At 38.3% G+C, this 23,828-nt stretch overlaps 1 protein-coding gene across 1 annotated transcript; it reads left to right on the plus strand.

Annotated features, from left to right (window-relative positions):
• Ubxn2b (UBX domain protein 2B) lies at positions 1-18,809 on the plus strand. The gene is made up of 8 exons (XM_051155792.1): positions 1-120; positions 1,490-1,584; positions 5,525-5,675; positions 7,050-7,133; positions 7,825-7,934; positions 11,617-11,754; positions 16,125-16,286; positions 17,661-18,809. Exons 1-8 carry the CDS (start codon positions 1-3, stop codon positions 17,821-17,823), a joined length of 1,023 nt encoding a protein of 340 aa, XP_051011749.1. The 3' UTR covers positions 17,824-18,809.
• Positions 18,810-23,828: the final 5,019 nt, after the last annotated feature.

Consider the following 23,828-nt stretch of genomic DNA (forward strand, 5'->3'; position numbering starts at 1 on the left):
ATGGAGAAGCATATGAGGATGATGAACGTCACCCCAGAGGTGGCGTTCAATGTCAGACCTTGTCATGGACCAGTCACTCTTCATGACGTTCTGTATGCAGTAGTGAACGTGGGAAGGACTGTAATCATAATGTGCTCATTGCTTGGCTATTTTTGTTTTTAACTATAGTAGCGTTTTAAAGGTTAAATGAAGAATAAACACAAATATAAAAGCTCAAAAGATGGAATTATATTTTAACTTCAAAAAATGTATAATCTATGTGAAGATTTTTGAGTTCAGGTCTAAGCCATTGATCTGCATTTCTAGGGAAATTGGTGTTTTAGGAATTCACAAATTGATCCATCTATGAGAGCTAGGAAGGAAAAGGGATAAAAAGCATTAGAGAAGGGCATCGTCTCTAGGTTCCTTGAAGGTGTACTTCGAATGTGTTTGAATGTGTTTGTTTGAATGCCCGTGGACTCTTCAGAGCCCAGGGAACCTATCTGATATGCTTTCTAACATGTATGAGACTCTGCCTGGGTTCAGTTTCTAGCCTTGGAAAAAGACTGACTTGGCTTTGCCTCAAGTATTTATTCTTTTCCTTCTGATGAAAGAATATACAGAGATAGTTACTGTGTAGGGAGTGGGGTGGGGGGTGTTGATTTGTAAAGTGAGTGGGAGCCCAAAGATTGCAATCATACCAAATGAATAGCCACTAGGAGTATTAAGGAAATGTGTTTTGTTGTTTTCTTTTTAGGCTGGGTCTCTCTTTATAGCCCTAACTGTCCTGGATCTCATTTTGTAGAGAGGCTGGCCTCAAAACACAGAGATCCTCTTGCTTCTTGCCTCCCAAGTGCTGGGATTGAAGGCGTGCGCTACTATGCCTGGCCGAAATTTTTTAGATTATTGCCCAAAATAACAAAAGCAGAAGGAAAAAACCTGTAATAATTAGATTAGTATATTAAGGACAAATATTTTTGAATTTTATTTAAGAAGATATCCAGCTATATATCTGCAATGTATAATTTTACAGTATTACTTTATAAATGGTTAATACCTATATTGTCATTTGTAGAAGCACTTTTCCATAAACATGATGAAATTTGTGTCTGATAGACTTTTTAAGTAATACTTTTGAACTTGTTTTTTATGTACTTAGGTTTTGGAAACAGCGAAGTGAAATTAATCTCATGAGATTTGAATTACAGAATTTGGCAATGACTTAAACTGCATTCAAAAATTCTTTAAAACTTGGGAGAAAGTTACACAGGTCCATAGTATGTTGCCAAACTCAGTTTTTGAAACTGTTGCATAGTTAATTAAAAGAATTATTATAACATATTTTTTCTGCCACATGACAGTTTGATTGATTGAGTACTTTGAGACCTGATGAGCTAGGTTTGGAAAGACAGTGTCTTTTGAGGCAGTGACTCAGTATCTGTTACTCAGATATCTGTCTAGAAGTCTTCTTCCAGTGTCAGCTGTATAACAAGCTTGTTGTTGTTTGTAGTTGGCCTTGGCAGAATTATATGAAGACGAGGTGAAATGCAAATCTTCCAAGCCTGACAGAGCTACAGCTACGGCCTTTAAGACACCCCCTCATCGGTGAGTGTTGCTTTCAAACATCCACACTGTTCAGTTCACTAAGCCCAAACTAATTTAAGTGAACTTGGGGACTTTTAAAGTAGATATGGAGGTACTATTCCTAAATGTTTTATAGTCAGCAGAAAGAAACTTGTGAAGAATTTTCATAGGCACCATATGAAATTATATCTTGAATCCTGTTTTCTCAGACATGGTGGTCTTTAATATTTTTGTACTTATGAAATGTCCATAATCTCCTTCCAAAGCAGCATTCATACGCAGTCTTGTCAGTTGAGGGCCAGCAGGTTTCTCACCACTGATAATGGGGCCACGATGAGTCTTTGGTCCCCCATTGAAGAATCTAAAAATTCTGAAGTTTCTGTGTGTGTTTCTGTTGTGTAATGCTTTCTCTAACAGACGGATTTCCTGGCATGTGTTTGTTGTCATTAAAGTCTCTGAACACAATAAAAGGAATGGACTAGAGATTTAAAAGATAAGAATCACATATATTATGAATATTTTTATTGATTTTTTTTTCTAGTGTTACATTAGAATTTTCTCTCTCACTCTCAAAACATATTTTATCAGAAGTAGAAAATTTCATTGGACATTAGGATTTTGTCGCCTTCCATTCTTTTTGTAAGGAAGACAAAAAATGATATATTTTCTGCACCTAAATGAAGATATAGCCTAATAATTTCTCCCTTATGTTTTCTTTTATAAATTTTAAAGACCATAGAAAATTTGAAGGTTAGTAAAATGAATAAATACTAAATAATTTCACTTTTATTCACCAGCTGCTTGCACTTACACATGCTCACTTTCTTTTTTACTCAACTATCTGAAAGTACATTATAGCCATCATGACACTCGCTTCTAGATATTTCATTGTGCATCCTCTAAGAATAAAGTATATAACCTGAATGTTAAAAGAATAGCTCAAAGCCGGGCATGGTAGTGCATGCCTTTAATCCCTGTACTTAGGAGGCAGAGGCAGGCAAATTCGAGGCCAGTGTGGTCTACAAAGTGAGTCCAGGATAGCCAAGGCTGCTCAGAGAAACCCTGTCTCAAAAAAAAAACTGGAAAAAAAATTAAAAATTAAGTGGTATCATGATGTCATTTCACATATAGCCTGTAATCACCCATTTTTTTCAGGCACTTTTGGGAGTTCGGGGACCCAGCTAGAGATTACTCATTGCATTTGATTTTCTTGTGTTGAGTTCTAATGCAGGGTGTCCTCTGTGTGTGTGTGTGTGTGTGTGTGTGTGTGTGTGTGTGTGTGTGTGTGTGTGTGTTTTAGCTCACCTATATAATCTAAAATTTATTTGTATTCACTTTTTTAAAAAGTATACACCACATGTCACAATATCCCACATTCTAGATCATAATTAGATTCTTGTTAAACATTTTTCTCAAGAGTACTAGATAAGTGATACTGTCTGCTTTTTATTATGTCACATCAGGAGCCATATAATTTCAAGTTTTTCCACTATTGGTGATGTGCTCACTTGATTAAGGTGCTGACCCCCACATCACTCCATTGTCAGGTACAGTTTGTCTTTGTAATCAGCAGGTTGGTATCTTGGCATGGTTTGAATGTACTATCCTTTGATTTGATTCTTATTTGTTACATAAATAAGTATATGTAGATATGTATAATAACTGCCTCCTTAATGTATCTATTTCCCAAAGCTTTTAGAAAGTATTTAATGTGTTATTGTCCCTAAGTTTTACTCATTCAATATTGCAGTATTTAACTTTGGCTCCCTAGTTTGAGCGCACACGGAATGACTTAATATGGCTCTTGTGCAGTATATCTAATATTTGAGTAAGATGGACATGTAAATGTTTTCCTTGTTCTTCACATGTTAATTTAGTGATCCTGCTGCCAAGGTCATCCTAGGCTGCTAAACAAGTTCAAGCCTGTTTGAACTGCCTCAAAAAAAAAAAAAAAAAAACAAAACAACAACAACAACAACAAAACGATGGTCTATGGATGTGGCTCAGTGATAGTTTTGTTTGGCATATGCAAGGCCCTAAGTTCAATTCCTAGAACCTTTTCTTCAGAGGATGAGTTTACTTATGCAATCTGAATTTTTGTTAGCAGCTTTAATTTGATAATGCTTTTTTGCTTGGCATGTGATGGATTAAATTTAGTATCCCACACGTATTAGCCATATACTTCTACTGCTAAGCTACACTTCTCCAACCAGTGATATAATTATTAAAAACCATTTGCTTCAAATTTGATCTCTAGAACACAAAAGAATGAGTTTCTTTAAAAGGTACTGGGACTGATTAATCACTTAAGATCACTGGCAATCTTTTTTTTCTTCTAAGCATGATACTGTTTTAGGACTTAGTACAACAAGTCATATTTCCTTGCTTTGCATTCATAAGAACATTTGCCCTGTTTGTGTTTCCACTTTTAACTTCTGATTGTCATGTTGCTTGTTAGGTTGTGCTTGTGGTTTTCAGGGTATCATTATGTATGTAGTCTAGGCAGGCCTGCATTCAAGCCACCTTTAAATAGTCAATCCTTCTGCTTTAACCTCCCAAGTGTTGAAATTTCCAGAGTCTGCTAGCACCACCACACCTGGCACACTGACTTTTAAGGCAACTGCACTGGTTGGTTTTTGTCAACTTGACACAAGCCCTCTGGGAAGAGGGCTCTCAAAGATTCCCTCCATCTGATTGGCCTATGGGCACGTCTGTGGGCATTTCCTTGATTAATGAATTTTGTGTGGTGGTGTGGCCCACTGTGGGAAGTGCCATCCCTGGGCAGCTGGGTTAGTGTGTATAAGAAAGCTTGTTGAGCAAACAATAGAGAAGAAGCCAGTAAGTAGCAATTCTCCATGTTTTTACTTCAGTTCCCACCTCAGGTTCTTGGCATTACTCCCCTATATAGTGTGAAATACCCTTTTCTTCCCTCATGTTTTTGGTCAGTGTTTCATTAGCAACAGAGAAGCTAAATAAAACACCAACATGTTTTCATTATCTAAAATATTCACCTATAAGAAAAGGTATATAATCTGTAGAAAAACTTTAACTTTGCTCATGAGGGGGTATAGACCATAAGCAAAACACAGGCCATTGCCCTCTATAGACTTGATTATTTTGAGAAGTAAATGAGACGGGCTGTGTAATGTGCCTAGCATGGGCCTTAAACAATTACTAAAATATAAGTAAGCACTGAAAATTGGGGACAAAGAGTCAGAGAAGAAAATGTGATGAAAGGACAGAGTACAGAAAGAGAAGCTGCTGAACAGTACAGGTTAGTGGCAAATGAAAGAGATGGTTAAGTGGACGTGCAGCCAGGGTGAGCTTCATGGATATGTCACTTGTGCTATCACACAAGTCTACATACTTAGGAGGGGCTGTGTTGGCTTCAAAGCGTGACTCCTTAGTGACTTTTGAGTGAGGGTATTTCCATGTTCATTTTGCAGTTGTCTTCCATTATTATGTCACATTCATTCAGAAGTCAGGGCAGATCTTAGTTACTACATAGAGAATAGAGGAAATCATTGACACTGGGAATCACAATGTACTAGGTCTTTTTTTTTTTTTTTTTTTTTAATCTAAGACTCTCCAAAGAATAAACCTTGATTGTGTAGCTGTATGGGATGGGTGGATAGCCTCCAGTAGTTGACAGAGCTTCCTTACAACAGTAGAAGAGCTTGACCTGTGAAAATAAGAATTATGTAAGCAGTCACCCGAGTTGAGGGAAGAAGCAAGGACCCTAGTTACCATGTTGGTTGCTGAAATTGTCAGAATCTCCACAGCTCAGAAGGCATACAAACTATCCCATTTGATCTTTGCCCGAGTTCCATTTTAAGGTTACATATTTCTGAAGAACTCAGAAATACGCCTTTATAAATAAAAGTTATTTCATACAACTAAGTAGCTTCCTATTTTAGTTTGTCTATTCTGAGTTTTTATTTATGATTTGTGATGTTTAAAGGATTTATTCAGGTGAACAGGAATATGGTGGATTACATATAGTTCAGCCTCCACCTGGGAAAATTGTGAATGAACTTTTCAAAGAGGCAAGGGAGCATGGGGCTGTCCCTTTAAATGAAGCCGCAAGATCTTCAGGTGATGACAAAACTAAGGTCAGTACTGTCTTAATACTGTAGTGTTTCTGGGAAGTGAAGAGGTGCCTGGATATGTGTCTGGGTCAAGCCTTTCTCATCTTTTTTGCATCCACTGCATGAAACTCAGTTTTGGTCTTTATTTGGCAGCCGCTGGAAAACATTCTTCTTTCATACCTTGAGGCCACTTTAACATTCCAAGTTCTCCAATTATGTAAAAAAAGTATACAATTGATTTAGTATATGGGACAAAGTAATATTGTAAATTAAAAATGCATTTATGGTGCAAATGGTTTTTAAAAGAATAGCCATTTCTCCTCAGGTTATCCTAACTGAAGACCCATGTTTTCAGTATAGCAAGATCAGTAGTGCGATCATAGCCACTTGCTGTAGTTAAGATGAAATTGTAACCATAAACAATTTACTGTGGCTTGGAAAACATCTTAAAATGGAGGCCATCACAGAAAACAAATGGACAAAATGTAGAGATAACAGGTCATGGGGAACCCAACCCCTAAAGATATATCTGCATAACAGCTCCTGTACCAGTGCTCAGGGAACATAAGGAAGAAGGGACAGATATTTTAAGAGCCAGAATACTAGGAAGTCCTGCTGTGGAACAGTCTCTCCTAGAAATGGCTGCACAAGCAAGATGAACGCATTAACATGGCAGGAGGGGAATTTCATGGTGTCATACCCCTAAGAACCACAGGCGACTAAATGACTTCTGGGAGGAGAATTTGCCCCTCCCTTGGATGAACCCTTTATTGCTTGTCTAGTACAGAGTGATCAGTCTTGAAACCATATGCACGTCACCAACAAAAACATTCTGTGTGTGTGTCCATTAGACTGTATATATATATGCATATATACTTGCATACACATGCATACATATAAATATATGTGTGTGTGTGTAATAATATTTTAAAAATAGACTCTCAACTTGAGAGTGGGGAGGTGTGGGAGGTGCCAGAGGGGGAAAGTGATATAATTTCAATTTTAATTAAAAGCATTAAAAAATGTAAAAGCCAATAAATACATACAGAATTCTTTTTTGTAACATTTATTTATATATGTGTGCTCATGTATGCACATATCTACCACCAACATATGGCATACAGAGGACAACTTGCTGGAGTTGTTCTGTCCTTCTACCATGTGGCTTCTGGAAATCTAAGTTATTTCATATTTTGAGTTACTAATGATTTTATGAAAAAACATTTAACTTTTTACATACAGTTCTTTATAACTTAAGGTCTTCATTCCAGTATGTTTTTCTAGTCACTATGAATCTAGTCAATTATTATTTGTCTAGTTTTGAAATGTATCAAGTGTAAAAATAACATTTGACTATAAACCATAGTTAACTCTTAACCCATATATTGTGTATTTCAGTCATTTACAGGTGGAGGATACAGATTGGGCAGTTCCTTCTATAAGCGATCAGAATATGTCTATGGAGAAAATCAGCTGCAAGATGTAGGTACACTCATCACAGTGGTTAAGCATTTGCCTCTGCTACTGCCTTTTCCTCCTTTCTGAGTTAATAGTTGATGCTATAAATATAGGCTCCCTTTCGTATAAGTTTTTAATCATGAGTTAAAGAACATTTGTGCTTCCAGCTGCAATATTTCTATCTGCTATGCCTTGTATGTAGAGATGTATTACAACTATTTATGGAAGAGATATAGAATTCTTGCAATTTTTCTTTAAAATTGTATACTTTAATGATACAACTGAATTAAAATTTAAAAACAAGTTAAATGATTATTTCTCTTGACTTTAGGATATTAAAATTATAAATTCCTTTAGTTTTCCAGAAGGTCTACCTCGCCCCTCAGCCTGCATGTTTAAACTGGAACTAAAGAGAGTGGGTGAAGGATGTGAGTTATCGGTAACAAGCAGCCTCTGTCTGTACACTGCTTGCTTTTCAGTGATTGCACAGAGGCCAGGCTCCACCTGAGGGACTTTGATATTTACAGCTTTTATCAGTGTTTTAAGCTAAAAACAAACCTATGTAAACACGTGAATACACATGTTTAGCTTTTATTGATACAAATAACTCTACATTTTAAGATAAATTAATCGGCTAATAAGTTGGGAGATACCACATTGAAACTTTAAATTATTTGGAGATGAATTCTTTCCCCACCCCCACTTTTTTCCAAAGGTTCAGATTTTGCTGAAGCTCTGGAGCAATGGTTTCAGTTTAGATGATGGAGAATTGAGACCTTACAATGATCCAACAAATGCTCAGTTTTTGGAATCTGTTAAGAGAGGGTAAGATGAATTATTGTGTTCTGTTTATTATGTTGAATGGAGCTATTTAAGTGTGTACATACATGTTCCTGTGACTGCATATGTGTGCAAGTACATATGGAGGCTAAAGGTCAACCTCAGCCGTATTCTGACTTATGTAGACTTCACCAAATAGGCTAGGCTGGCTAGTCACTGAACCCCAGGGTCTGTGACCCCCGTGCTTGGATACAGGCACATACCACCTCATCCAGCCTTTTACATAGGTTCTAAAGACTGAGCTCAGGTTGCCGTGCTTGGCTGGCAACTTTCTGACCCAAGTAGCTAGGCTCCTCGAGCCTTATTTCTTCAACTGTTCTGTATACACTACTAGCTTTCAAGAATTAGTTCTGGAACATATTGCATGTTCTTTTAAGTTTGATGACACTATGGACTTTTCTTCAAGAAGAAATACCTTAATCTAATAAATCGATAAGTTAAATACCTACCTAGCTAGCTACCTATTCGTATCTATACCTACCTCTGTCCTGCTGAATGTTGACAGGGTACCATGACAGAACACCATGACCGACGCAACTTATAAAAGAGCATTTAATTGGGAAATACAGTTTCAGAGGTTGAGTCCATGACCATTAAGAACATGCCTGTGGGCAGACAGCACTCAAGCAGTACCTACGAGCTTATTATCTGAGCCGCAGAGAGAGCCAACCAGGCTTTAAATGTCAAAGTCCACCCTGCAATGACACACCTCCTCCAAACCCAGACATTCTTTTTTTTTTTTTTTTTTTTTTTTCCTTTTTTCTTTGTTTTTGTCTTTTTCAATACAGGATTTCTCTGGGTAACAACAGCCCTGGCTGTCCTGAACTTACTTTATAGACCAGGCTGGCCTTGACTCAGAGATCCATCTGCCTGCTTCTCTGTACCTAGTGCTGGGATTACAGTCGTGAGCTGCCAACACCCAGCTCACAGCCAGGTATCCTAATTCTTCCCAAGTAGTTCCACCAGCTGGGGACTGTGGCCAAGTATACAAGTGAGCTAATGGATGCCATTATCACTCAAAACCATCACCCTCTACTCCCTGGCTCCCATAGGCTTAGCCATATCATACTGCAAAATGCATTTACTCCAACTAAACATGGAACTCCGAAGGAAAGATCGTGTAGAAAGTGTGTTATTTAGTGTGTATTTTTAATTTATATTTTGCATAGATATTATAAGGATACCAAACAAAGGCAAGAAATGTCATCAACAGAGTGCAGGAATCATTGGGGGCAAGTACTTGGATAAAGCGGTTAAGACAGGGTTATGCAGTTGAAAGCTAAGCAACTAGGAAGTGGAACTATTCAAGTAATATATGAAAACAAACATTGCTGCTCAAGTTCATTCTCTGACTTGAAGATGATAGAAGATAATGTTAATTATTTGCTAACAGTAGTTTTCAGGCAAGTAAGGACATTTGATGGGCAATATCAAGTACAAATAGTGAGCAAGAACTTTCTGAGAAGAATATCAGTTTAAGTTTCTCAACTATCTTAGATCTATTCACTCAGTCTAAAATATTTAGTAATAAGCATCTTTACTGTCTACAAGAGTAATTGTTAGGGAATATAATTCACTTACACACAGCACTTCTCCAAAAGTTGATATATTCTACTTTATGTATATTAAATATAGAGGAGTAATTTTTCACAAATCAAAAATGCCTGTCAGTGATATTTACATTCTTTAATATAAATTAATATTTCAACTTATACATGCCTAATTCTTCAATCTAACACTTCCTGTATAAATGTAACAAGCAGGAAATTACCATAATGAAGTATGTAAAGTTCCAAACAAAGTGTAGTTTAAATGGTAAATATATTCCTGGAAATTGCACAGTATGTTAAAAAACACACATGAAATAAAAACCTCCAAGAGTGCTTCGTGCTTTTTGTTTATTTGTAGGACAGAAGTATATTTAGGCTCATACCTTAGAAAGAGGAAAGTTGTTACCCATGTGAATCTTGGGCATAACTGATTCTGTCCTCAGTGTATAAAACCAGACTTCATAGCCATGCTCTCCACAGCTTCTGCCATGGCACTGAGGCATGGTGGTGCTCACCAGTTACCTGATAAGCCATAATACCTTTATCAGTATTTCTCTTTGCAGTACAGAACCTTTTTAATTTCATGCAGTGAAAAGATGTAAAGAATGAAGAACCCTTACTCACTGTTGGTGGTGGCGTAGGCTTATACTCCCACATCTATATTGAGATTTCTCCAAAACCTGAAAATAGAAATACTTACTGTATGACACATACAATCCCTAAATATTTTCCTAAACATGGAAATACTTGTACATCTGTGTTTATTAGTATAGTCTTCACAATAGCCCAGAAATGGGACCAGCCTAGATGTTCATCAGCAGATGAATTCTGTGAACTATTTGGTAGTATCATCCGGGCTCAGATACCATGTATTTACTCTCATATGCATACTCTCATATGCATAATACATACATGAAGCTAGAGAGGGGATCATGAGATGGGAAGAAGAGATTAATCACTACCTGCGAAATGAAAGGAGCAGGGAGACAGTCTATCTGTAGTAAAGAAGAGACAGGCATGGAAGAGCATAGTGGGGGAGAGAAACCAGGAAGGACGAAATACGGTGACATGTATGTATGCAGATACCACAGTGATATCCATAACTTTCAATAGTAACCTAAAGCAAATTTTAATTTTAAAAAAGGAAGAAAAAATGACTCCATCATGGCCATGGCCATGTCTCACAGCCCATGAAACCTCGTGCTGAACATGGCAGTACTTACCCGTCACTTGACACTCAGAAAACCTCCATATCAGTTCATACAACTTCCTTCAGGGGCATTAGAAATCAGGATTTGAAGCGCCGCCCTCACCCCCGCAACACTTCAGAGTTTTACAGCAGGAGAATTGTTCTGAGTTAGCAGCTAGGCTGCTAACTATTAATAGTAAATTCCAGCCTAGCCTAAGCCACAGTGTAAGACTTTTGTGTCTTGTCTTGTCTTTTTTTTTTTGTTTTAATTTTTGTTTTGTTTTTTTGAGACAGGATTTCTCTGTGTAGTCTTGGCTGTTCTGGGCTTGCTTTGTGTAGACCAGGCTGACTTTAGATTCACAGAGATTGCCTGCCTCTATCTCCCTTAGTGCTGGAATTACAGGGGTGCACCACCACACCTTGCATAAGACACTGTTTCAAAGAAACAAACATAAATATTTAAGTTAATTCATAAACTTCTTAGGAATTTTCTTGTGCTAGTTTAAATGTCACTTGCTGTCTTCTAGTTTGATTTTCTAAATGTACTGAGGTCATTGTGACAACCCAAACACTTCTGTGTTAAGAGTCACTAAGGAACAGTGACTCGCTAGAAGGGATGTCTCAGTACTGGCTGCTTTTCCAGGGACCAGAGTTTACTTCTCAGCATTCACATGGTGCTTTGCAACCATCATAATTCTAGTCCCAGGATCTTTATCCTCCAAGGGCACCAGGTTTATATGTGGTGCATAGGCATATATAGAAAACACTCATACAAATTCTAAAAGTTAAAGTGTGCGATAATCTGCATGGACCCCAGAATCACCATGGAACTGTTTGTTAGCATGTACTCCATACTTTAATTACTGTCACCTCAGTGGAGTAGCGTAATTAACAATCCTAACTAAAACCTTCCCTCCCTCCTTTTAAGAGAGATTCCCCTGGAGCTTCAGCGACTGGTCCATGGCAGCCAAGTGAACCTGGATATGGAGGATCATCAAGACCAAGAGTATATAAAACCCAGATTGCGATTCAAGGCCTTTAGTGGAGAAGGGCAGAAACTTGGAAGGTAAAATTCCTCTAGTGAGAAAAACACTTCTTTGCTCAAGATGACATTTCTTTAGAATAAGAAATCAAAATGACTTGTAAAGAAAAAACTGAAATCTCAGTTATGAAGCAGGAGGTGTACAACTTGCATCAAAATATCAGTAGCAAGTACCCAGAGATCAGTATTCCTTATGTGCATTAGCTCGTTTGATAACAGCTCTTTAAACACACATTGCTCTTACAGAGGACCTGAGTTGGTTCCCCATACCCATGCATGCACCTTGCAACTACCTGTAACTCCAGCTCCAGGCATCCATGGGCACCGGCAGATATGTGCACATTGCCACACAGACACACATAATTAAAAACAAAATAAGTCTTTAAAATTTGTTAAAATTTAGTTTTAATGTGTGGTATTCCACTTTGAAATAATAGTAATTTGCCCAAGGTATGACTGAGCTGGAGAACGATTAGAAGTAGGTTCCACACTCTTGGATGTGTGCTTTTCTCTACTGTGCCAGGTTCTCTGCTTCAGTTTTGTTGTTGTATCAGGTTACATATGGCCATTTTCATTTAAGTGTATAAAATGTAGTGCTTTGGGCATATCCCCCCCAACACACACACACACACTTCCCTTCTCCCTCTCCTCGTCCCCTTTGTTCTCCAGTTTAGCTTCTATGCTTTTTTCTGGTGTGTACGTGTGCATACACGCCTGTTTCCAATCACATGGCTTTAAAAGAGAAACTGTAGAGTGTTGCTGATTGGAGAAAACAGTGGCTATGTTACATCACACCTTTAAGTGGATGCATCTGCCAAGAATAAACATTGAGATGCTACAGCAGGAACACTGTGCTTTTGTTGGTAGTTTTCTGTGGTTTGTTCAGTGGCCCTTATGTTCTGTCTCCAGTGCTGAAAACCTGCCCTAGTGGTTCACACTTGTAATCCTAGCACTAAGGAGATAGATGTGGGAAGGAGGAGTTTCAAGGCCATAGTCAGCCTCTACCCAGGCTGCTGCCAGTCTCAGCTTTATACTCACTCTTTTGCTAACCTGGGCTACCAGAGACTGGCCTTGCCTCAAAATGAAAAAAGAAATTTGTTTAGTTTTATTATACAGAAAATTAATATTAACATGCTGATGTAACGTTACTCAGTACACACTCATATTTAATTGAATATTACATTTTCTAAAGTGAAGTACTGCATCAAATTTTACATGAAACTAAAAACTATTAAGGTAGAAACTTAACAGTTCTTATTTTCCAAGAATTCCAGCCAACTACTTGACACAAGCACAGAGAAGAAAAGAAACCATTTTTGTCATTGTTGGTAGTCTAATTACAAACACAATACATACGGAAGCTAGCCGGGCTTTCTTGTGATATACAAGTAATTATGGAGTAATCACAGAGTAAAAATTTTATTCAGTTGTATAATAGAAATTAAGGAAGTCATGAAAAACAACTATACATTTACAAATTGTAGGGTAGCCTAAGTTGAGCCCAACAGTAAAAGGCCTAGAAAATGTCAGTGTTTTGTTGGCAAGAAAAACTATATAGGTGTGACATTCACTATGGGTTTCCAACTATAATACAGAGCGATAAATCACAAAACTTGAATAGCTATCTCTTTGTGTCGAACAGCATTCTGTCTGTTTGCATCCTGTTTAGAGAAGATTTTACTAGCCACTCAGTCATCATGGCAGTGAATCTGAGGTTCAGTTCACCTTGGTCCCTAGTCCTCAGGGATGCTCTTATCTAATACCTCTAGGGCCTGCCTTCAGTTTCCTGCTTGGACAGCCCTTGAAGACTATAGCCATCAGATCTTCTGCTTAACAGTGTGAGCCCTGTGGAGCAGGCAGTGCCATGTCTCTTAGGTCCCACAGTCCTAATCCCGGAAGCTGCCTGCTTCCTCCACTCAGCCATAATTCGATTCCTTCATCATACCCTTAGGCACATTTCTTTGCTTCAGCTTCAGAGAATTTCTCAGCCTGACAATAATGATTTTCATGTTACTTTCAGATTCTTGGTTTAGCTTCTTAAGTTTTCAACTGTATGAGAGAATCTTAGCCCAAAACCTTTCTCCTGCCTTTTTAGAGATCATTGTGTATCTCTTAATTTCCCTCTTTAAAGACAAATTGTTCTTAATTAACCTTAAAAGTGGCATATGAAAACGTCACTGTAGCGGGCTGCAGAGATGTCGCAGTGGTTAACAGTATGTGCTGCTCTTATAGAAGACTTGGGTTGGTCCCCACCACCCGAGTTGGACAGATGACAACAGTCTACAATTCCAGAATCCAAGGAAGTAAAGTCTTCCCTGACATCTACAGGCAGAAAGCATGCTCATAATGCATATACATAAATGTAGGCAAAACATTTGTACACATAAAAATCTTTTCAAAAACTGTCACTCAGTGTGGTGATTGACTATGGGGGAAGTTTGCTGGACATGGCTGTGCATACCTGTAATCCTAGCAAGCGTGAGGCTAAAGTGAAAGTTCAAGGCCACCCTGAGCCACAGAGTGAGTCGCTGCCTTGAAAGAAGGGAAAGTGGAGAAGCTTTAAACAACGAAGAGAAACAGCTTTGAAAGTGAATACTGAATTGAGTGATATAATCATAATGCCTGCTTACCAGTACTGAACTTGCTGTAGAGTAGGGTTCTGGTCTACCTCTGACTTAGCCACTGCTATGGCCGTTGCACCTATTCTGAAAGTCCATCCATTCCAGTTTGTAATGAATTCATTTTCACACACCTGCTTCTTAGAAGGGGACACAACCAGGCACTTTCTATCTAGATTTCCTTCCTGTTTTGTATTTGGGCTTTGTTTCAGAAGAAGATAGTCTGCTCAGAATTTTTTTTTTTTTTTATTCAAACAAGATTTTTGTTTCCATCATCCAAACGTCCCTTCACTTCATCACGACATTTCTACTCATCAATGCAGAATATAACTCTCTATTCTTTTTTTGTCTTTTTTCTTTTCTTTTTATTTATTTTTTAATATATTTTATTAATTTATTCATATTACATCTCAATTGTTATCCCATCTCTTGTATCCTCCCATTCCTCCCTCCCTCGCATTTTCCCCTTACTCCCCTCCCCTATGACTGTTCCTGAGGGGGACCTCCTCCCCCTTTATATGCTCATAGGGTATCAAGTCTCTTCTTGGTAGCCTGCTATCCTTCCTCTGAGTGCCACCAGGTCTCCCCATCTTGTGTTCTCAGATTCATTCTAAATCTGAAAGTGGGGAAAGGGGGGCAAGTGTTTGCAGTGAAGAACAGTTAACTTTACCATCTTGCCATATAAAAGTTTGGGAGGAACTTTGAACAGGAGTAAGAGTCAATGTTAAGTGCTTATAGCAGAAGCTTTTAAAATAATGGATGGAGGACGCTGAAATCTTAATATTTGAGAGAATAAACAAAATGTAGAAACTCCCCTAAGATGCTAAGGAATTATTAGATTTTTTTTCAGATTCAGTTACATTGTTTTAACCTTGAAAGAGCTCTCTTTTCACAGTAACCTTTAGTTTATGCCTGATCATCCTGATGAGATTGGAAGCCATTAAACCAATAAAGTCACTAGTTATCAAGATCAGTAGATAAAATGTTTTGTTCAGTAAGCTTCAATGTGAATGTGTCATCATGACTAAAATTTCATTTATCTCTAATAGTTTAGAGTTAATTTCTCTTTTGCAAAGCAGAATCTACTTTAATCAGATGTTTTTAAAAAGTATAGCAATCTCTAAAGTAACTGTTTCGTTCTGATAGTATAAGCAAAAGTAGTTTTTGAGTTCTGTGTTCTAGGTATTATACTGAAGGACTTTCTGGGATACAAATGCATTACAGAGGTCCGGGCATGGTGGCACAGACCTTTAATCCCAACACTCGGGAGGCAGAGGCAGGAGGATCTTTGTGATTTCAAGGCTAGCCTTGTCTACAAAGGGAGTCCAGGACAACCAAGGCTACACAGAGAAACCTGTCTCAAAAAGCAAAACAAAACAAAGAAATGCATTCCAGAATATAGTCCTACAGATTCAGAGAGGGTGATGTTCTTCTGAAGCACATCCAGTTATAGAATAGTTGGGATTTGAAATGTTTTCTCTATGCTCTTGGGCATGCTGACATTAATTCTGCTTTCTGACTCTCTCTGAACTGTATGGCGAAACAGTATGAGAAAAACTCAGGATGAAATTAAAGAAATGCAGTAAAGCTGCTGAGAGAGCTGGGATAAGTAACTAGGCCAAAAAAGTAGAGAAATCTGGAAGGAAGCTGTAGTTTTGTTTGTTTGGAAGTCTCTGAGGGAGCACAGCACAGTTGGAGAGCTGTCTTTGCTACCTTCACTGTGTCCTGTGGTCTACACACAGTTTGTGTTCTGATTCTTAAATTCTTCTTTCTTAGCCTCACGCCTGAAATAGTCAGTACTCCTTCCTCCCCAGAAGAGGAAGATAAATCAATACTTAATGCAGCTGTTTTTATTGATGATTCAATACCCACCACAAAAATTCAGATCCGGTTGGCAGATGGAAGTCGTCTGATACAGAGGTTCAATAGCACACACCGGTAAGATGCCCTGCCTGCCAGGGGTCTCTCTCTGTTCCTGTACTCCCCCTCCACAGAAACCTGTACAAAACATACAAGTAGATGAAGTTGTTTACATTTTTAAAGGAAGCTTTTGACAGAAGAATGTCTAAAAGGATACTAAGTACCTACAGTAAGTGAAATAGGTGGTAATAATCTTTATAAATTTTCCATTTAGTCCAAGTTCAGAAAACTCAAAGGTAAGAGTTGTAGTTTTGCCTTGTGACCGAAAACTACATCAAATGGACTGGGATTTTTAGGTGTTAAGATCCCACTGGGACTTTCTCAGTTAAAACATTGATAATTGTAAGCCAGGCATGGTTGTACTCACCTACCATCCCATTTGGAAGCTCAAAACAAGAGGATTACAAGTTTGAAGTAAGTCTGAACTATATGATAAGACACTGTCTCAAACAAAACGCGTATGAATTCTGACCAGAACTTTCTGTATATAGCAGCTTGATATGATATGACATATGTAGTTTCTGCTATTAGTACAGTATCTCAAAGAGACAGTTTCGTTTTGTTATTCACATAGTTATTTGAATATAACTATTTCCTGCACATAGAGGACTTTTGTTTTTCACTGATTATAAGACCCTAATGTGCATTTATGTCTTATTTACTAGGTATATATGAGAGTAATTTTTTTTGTTTTTAAAAATATTTTACATATACATTTATTTTAGTATATATGTAAATATATATGTATATATATAAACTATATAGAGCAAGAAGAACCACAAAACAATCAGGAATTATATTAATGTTACATATATAGTGTTTTGGCTATTTGTATTTGGCAACCTTGAAGTATAAACTATATAGAGCAAGAAGAACCACAAAACAATCAGGAATTATATTAATGTTACATATATAGTGTTTTGGCTATTTGTATTTGGCAACCTTGAAGTATAAACTATATAGAGCAAGAAGAACCACAAAACAATCAGGAATTATATTAATGTTACATATATAGTGTTTTGGCTATTTGTATTTGGCAACCTTGAAGTAAACAGTTTTCTGTCTTAGCGAGTCTAAAATTCTGAATATAAATCAATATCTATCATATCTCATCTCTGTCAACTTAAAACATCTATCAAAATCCTTTTTTGTTACTATTTTTAATGATAGGATCTCACTGTGACTATATAGTCTAGGCTAGCCTTAAACTCAGTGATCTTGACTTAGCCTTCCAAGAAGTAAAATGCATATTAAATAATAATGCATATTAAAGAAAGTTTATAGCACCTTAAAACAAAAATTGAGATTACATAGTTTTAAGGATAATGTCACTAAAAGTTTGCATGGAAATGTGCCTTTTCTGCAATAAACCATTTCTACTTATTCTTTCAGGGTTCTGGATGTACGAGACTTTATAGTACAGTCACGTCCTGAATTCGCAACTACTGACTTTATTCTTGTGACTTCATTTCCAAGTAAGGAGCTAACAGATGAGAGCCTAACATTACAAGAAGCGGATATTCTTAATACTGTGATACTCCAACAGATAAAATAGTATTGCTCCAACATGTGAATTAGCATATAGGAATACGTAATGTCATGCATATTAGTTAAATACTTCAGCATAAACAACCAAATTATTTTTATTACTCAGATAAATTTTTGTTTGGCTGCTGTTCTGTCTTCCAATCTTTGTCGACAAATTTAGACCAAGGAAAGATCTTGATGTTGGAGTTTTTAGTTGCAGGACTGGCTTACATTAATAGTTTGTAAGCATCCAGGTCAACTAATTTATTACATGCTCAGTGTTAATATAATAACATTTTCAAATGAAATGAACAGAAGCCCTCTTTGGTAAATGCATTTGGTAAAATTTGCACTCAAGTTTCTTAATGCAGCAATGACCAGTAGCCAGTAAGGATCTTTCTTCTGAAAAATATGCCAGAGTGTCTGCTCTGAATTTGAAATTGTTTGATCAATTCATTAAGATTTTGCATATACTTTTTACATACTGTTTTGAACTGTGTTTTAGTATCACAGAAGATATATTGGCCTTGTGTTTTATAGAATTACAGTTGTCATAAACTAAATTTTAATAGATGTAAAAGTCATCAGCTCTTGAAAAGACATGATAAACAGCACTTTAAAATCAAGAAATTATAGTCCCTTCCAGAGTCTGCCTTGATCACATTCATTCATTCATTTAACATTTTTATAAGGGAATCTATTACATAAACACTGTTGTAGGAATGAAACACAAACTATATTCTTCAGCGTATGAACTCAGTCTGAGAGACTGGAGTAAAAATTACCAGCAAGATGTTTGTTTCCCTAATCCATGTATTTCTTGAATGGCCTGTGTGATACTAGGACTAGCAGAAAGCTTGTTTCTGTCTAGGCACCATTCTACCAATGGTCAGCATTTCTATGTAATTCTTTGTTGTGACTGAAATAGCACAGGCTCATTATCTTAAAGGTACGTAGGTTGAAACTGAACATGAGTTTCTCTGTGCTAGTATCAAGGTGTTGGTGGGACTGCATGGAGGCCTGCTGAGCCTCCAGTGGCCACCTGCGTTCCTTACCTATGGTGCTCTTCTACATCCAACAGCCAGCACTTGTGTCTCTGACCTTTCTGCAATTCATGTTCCTGACAGTGTTCTCTACTTTTGAGGACATATGAGATAGGATGCACAGGGGAATCCATGATCATTTTCAAATTAAAGTTAACTGTATAGTAACCATAACCATTTTTCAGAGTTGCTCTTTTGTAGTTCAGTTGCGTCTTCATGGAGTTGGGGGATTTGCTGATTTTTTTTTTTTTTTAACCACAGTCTACACTGTCTCAAACACACTATCACATACCAAATAAACTGAGCTCTTCATAGGTACTCAGGTATCCCAACCTATCACATTGACTCTGAGTCAAAAATCTTACTTGGATTTTAGTGATTCAAAAGCCCCAAGTCTCATTAAGATTATCTAAATTAAGTGGAGATTCCCTCTCTACCTATGATACTAAAAATGAATTATATGCTCACAGGTAAATAACAGGACAGCTATAGACTAAGCTACAAACATTAATGTGGTAAAAGGTAGGAAATAGTGAAAAGTAGAGATACTGGTACCAAGGAGCTTACAAATTCAGCCAGACATTACACTTAACTTGTAAGGACCAAGGTTAATGTGTGGTTTTCATAACTTAGACTTTTGAGTTTTGACTGTCTCGGATATCTTCCTTTGACAGAAGCCACACAGCTTGTTTCTTCCTTCTCATACTGTATTACTGTGAACCTTTCATTTTACAATAGTGAAGGTCTGTCAGGAAACTTGAGTCTCCTGACTCATGAAGATTAGCTCCATTAAACAGGAAGCTCTTCCAAGCTTGTTTCTATGTAACACAAATAATCTCATCTCTAATTTTTACTTTTTCAGAGAAAATAGAACTGAGTCATACCCATAATCTCCTCCGAGAGCCTTTTGTGTGACTGAATATGCAAATTTTTGTTAGATGTTGAGCATGTGCCTGTGTGTGTGTTTGGGAGAAACCTGAAGTTGATGTTGGAAATCTTTGTCTCTTTCCACCTTGTTCATTCAGGTAAGGTCTTCCAGCTAAACCCAGACAGAGTTCACCACTACAGCTAGTCTGGGTAGCCTGTGCTGGGGATTCCCTGTCTCCACTTTCTGAATGCTAGAATTGCAGGCAACCATCCTAGTCACCCATCATGGTGAACAGTTTAGCTACTAAGTCATTTCCGCAGCCTCAGACCTTCCTCCCACTCCCTACCCTACATCCCCCGCCACCCTCTGCTATTCTGTAAAGGTTATACAGCCACACCTCCATTTCTTTCTATAAATCTGGCTTTCCTGACACTGTCATTTTTAAAAGTAGCCTTTTCACGTGTTAGTTGTCATTTAGGCAGGCAAAATGTTCATTCCACTAAGCCCTAGTTTCTTTTTATATATCACCTCTTCTCACAGTGTTCCTATTACTATCAAACTATTACACCCTGATTTATTAAATAATCAGAATGAGCTAATTGGCGACAAAGCTATAATATGTAAATGCAGGTTTGTTTGAAGCAGCATGGGATGGGGAGAAGGGGGAGCACAGTGGGCAGGGGGAGAGAAGGAGGGAAAGTAGATAGGTGAGGAAAAAAGGGGCTCTGGAACCAAATGGCCTGGAAGAGCAGGCAGTTATATTTGCTGTTCAGGATCTGTGAGTGTTGGACCCTAGAGTCCACTCGGGTAGGGGGTCGTCGTGAGAGACCACTTGAGGACCACAGTGTTGATGCAAAAGCACAAGGCTTATTGCTGACGTGTGTCAGGGGATCTCAGCACTCACTTGAGAGGCGGAGGCACACCGAGTCACTGTTACAGGCTACTTTTAAAGGCTAAAACCACAAAGGTTAGGAGGGGCTGTGTGCCCTATGTTAGGATTGGCTCTGGTGGTTGCTAGGGGTGCTTGTGTAAATGTTATTGGCTAGTGCAGGGGTCGTTAGTCTTGGGGGCTATTCTTGGCAAGGAGAGGGGTGTTGGGGAGTTTCCAGGGAATTTCCAGATGGTATTTTTCTGAGAATTGTTTACCTCAGTTGAAATTGTTTATCTCAGTTGGCCACCTTGATCTCAGAAACTGAAACTGGCCTTCAATTTTTTCTGAGTCACTTTCCCAAGCTTGTCTGGGTCATGTTCCCAGGCTTAGGCTGAGAGAAAGAGAGCCTTACATGAGATCATATCTGGCTAAGAAACTGCACGTCTAGCTGATGCAGTCTGTGAGGTTTAGGCTGGAGCACCTGCGTTCTGAATGCAGCACCTGGCTGGATGCTGGATCATATGTATGTTATGAGCAGAAGATAAAGTTAAGGAGTTTCCATTTGAAACTTTTAGGCCATGGTCTTGGTAGTTTGGTGGTGGTGGTGGTGGGGTGATTCCCAAAACTGGGGAGTAGGGGAGGAAATACTTATTGGAGTGTAACCTGTGGATTCCAGTGGATCTCCTGAAGCTTATAAGAATCTTCTTAAGTTTACAAAAGGAGACAAATTGGCTTGGGAGACAATTTAAAATCTGATTAATGTTCCAGCTCTTAACAGTCTAAATACAACAGTAGCATGGTGGGGACGGGCTGTATACCTTTACCAACTTTAATACACTTTCTCATCCTCAATCACTTCTTAGATCCTCAGCGCCTACATAAATTCACACTTTTCTGAGAAGGCAGCTAACACCTTGGTTTTTGTTGTTAAACTGATCTTCAAACCCATCAGAGACCTAAGAAAGATAAACTGCCTCAGGAAGCCTAATCCAAGTGGCCTGTGTACTGATTAGTATGACAGAGGCTTACCAGTTACCCAGAAGGCCTTCTCAGTACGCGCTGGTGGAGTCAGTGCCTTCATTCTGGGCACAGATCTTAGGGCAGCATCAGTCCTGGCCCAGCAAATCTGAGATGTCTTTCTGTGAAAGAGGACTTTGGGAGAGAATGACAGGCCTTATTTTGTTAGGCAAATGAGGCAGTCAGCTCTTCAGGTGTCCACAGGTCAGGCAGGGCCTTTGCTGCAGGCCAGTTGAGGCAGATTTGACCAGTATCACAATCCAGGCAGAGTCATCTCTGGTCACATCCAAGTCTTCTTGGAGGCCTTGGGGTCACTGCTACAGCTGGGGTCTCTGTCACATTAAGCTTTCTTATTAAGCATTTAAATGTACTTACTCTACAGACCTTCTTACAGGTTTAAGGATCATCATCTATAAAGTATAACTGACCTAAACAAATGGTGGCTTCAGGTGAGGAGTTTGGGACAGTCCTCAGGAATGCCAGGAATGTGGAGGCTTTCCTTGGAGGGCAGGGTTGGAGAGAAGGATTGGGACTATGTGGGAGAGAGGGAGAGTAATTTTTTTTTTTTTTTAAACTGGACAGATGTAGTTTGGGAAAAAAATTCATGCAGACACCCAGTGGCAATCAGTGACATCCCAATTCAGTATTGTGGGATAGGTAAATCCACAGACAGACAATCTCTGGAACATGAGATTACCTTGGAACAAAGGCCTAGCTTTGTTCTAGAGAACTCACTCTAGCTTGGCCATGTCTTCACAGAGCAGAGTCCGGGGGAATCTCAGACTTCCCTAAGAGATGTTAGGTCCTGCTGCAGGATTCGGCTGGCATGGCTTGCCTTCTGCCTAGGGGTGGGGCTTCCCCTCTCACAGAAATTCACTATATAATCCAGACATTTTGGTTTTAGGGTCCCCCTTCCCCCCCACCTCTCTATACTCTCTTCTCCCCTCCCCCTAGCCCCTTGCGCATGTACTCCCCCTTCTCTGCCCCATGCCCCTTCCAGTAAACCTGCATTTATATATTATAGCTTTGTTGCCAATTAGCTCATTTTGATTATTTAATCAATCACAACCAGCAAGAAAAAAACACGTTAAAGTTTACTTAAATTTCAGTTTAGTGTTAACCTCATAATATGTAAATTCTGTTTTGCACGTAACTGTAGAGATTATCTTCAATTTTCTAATTATGGATTCCTCATTTCTGAGGCTTTAGCAACAGAGCCTTTAATGTCATTGCGATTTTTTTTCAATGATGAGAACTTACTGATTAAAACTTTTAATTATGTAAGTAGTGTTAAATATCTTTAAAACCTGAGTATAAATTTGAACTAAATATTACATTTAATATTCAAGCATGAAAACACTTAATACTAAATAGTTCTACATTGTAAAGTAGATCATAAGAATTTTTAATATTATTTTTAGATATCATTTCTCTATTACTACTCTAGAACACTGTAAGTTAAACATCTCTTACTTGAAATTAACAATCTAAAATGTTCTAGTTTTAAAACCAGGTCAAACAAGTTGCTTCAAGAAAAATGCATACCATGACAGTTGTTTTGTCGGGGTTTCATCACAGCAACAGGAACAAAACTAAGACATTAGCCATACAAGATTTTTGTTTTATTTTGTTTTTCTTTAGTTTCTTGGGATTTTGTTTGTAACAATCATGCCTTCCTTTCAAAAGGTGTAAAGATTGCTCCATATTCTACTGATGGATTACTCACCCAGTCCCCAGAAGCTCATTCTGTACTTGGGGATCCCTGTTCAGTAACTAGTTGTCCTAGACAATTCCCTTCTGTTTACTGAGGGGAAAATCCACTGAGCTACAGATGCATTTTTAAAAATATTTTATTAATTTATTCATATTACATCTCAATTGTTATCCCATCCCTTGTATCCTCCCATTCCTCCCTCCCTCCAGCTTTACCCCTACTCCCCTCCCTTATGACTGTGACTGAGGGGGACCTCCTCCCCCTGTATATGCTCATAGGGTATTAAGTCTTTTCTTGGTAAGCTGCTATCCTTCCTCTGAGTGCCACAAGGCCTTCCCATCCAGGGGACGTGGTCAAAAATGGGGCACCAGAGTTCATGTGAAAGTCAGTCCCCACTCTCCACTCAACAGTGGAGAATGTCCTGTCCATCGGCTAAATATGGGTAGGAGTTTGAAGTTTACTGCATGTATTGTCCTTGGCTGCTGCCATAGTTTGAGCAGGACCCCTGGGCCCAGATCCG

The sequence above is a fragment of the Acomys russatus genome, chromosome 2 (genome assembly GCF_903995435.1).
Source record: "Acomys russatus chromosome 2, mAcoRus1.1, whole genome shotgun sequence".
NCBI lineage: Eukaryota > Metazoa > Chordata > Mammalia > Rodentia > Muridae > Acomys > Acomys russatus.

What these genes read in the sequence shown, in the direction of transcription:
- Ubxn2b (XM_051155792.1), top strand. Translation starts at nt 1, where the DNA reads ATGGAGAAGCATATGAGGATGATGAACGTCACCCCAGAGGTGGCGTTC. An exon ending in TAGTGAACGTGGGAAGGACT is followed by an intron (nt 121 to 1,489) that starts GTAATCATAATG and finishes TGTTGTTTGTAG; the next exon opens with TTGGCCTTGGCAGAATTATA. An exon ending in TTTAAGACACCCCCTCATCG is followed by an intron (nt 1,585 to 5,524) that starts GTGAGTGTTGCT and finishes TGATGTTTAAAG; the next exon opens with GATTTATTCAGGTGAACAGG.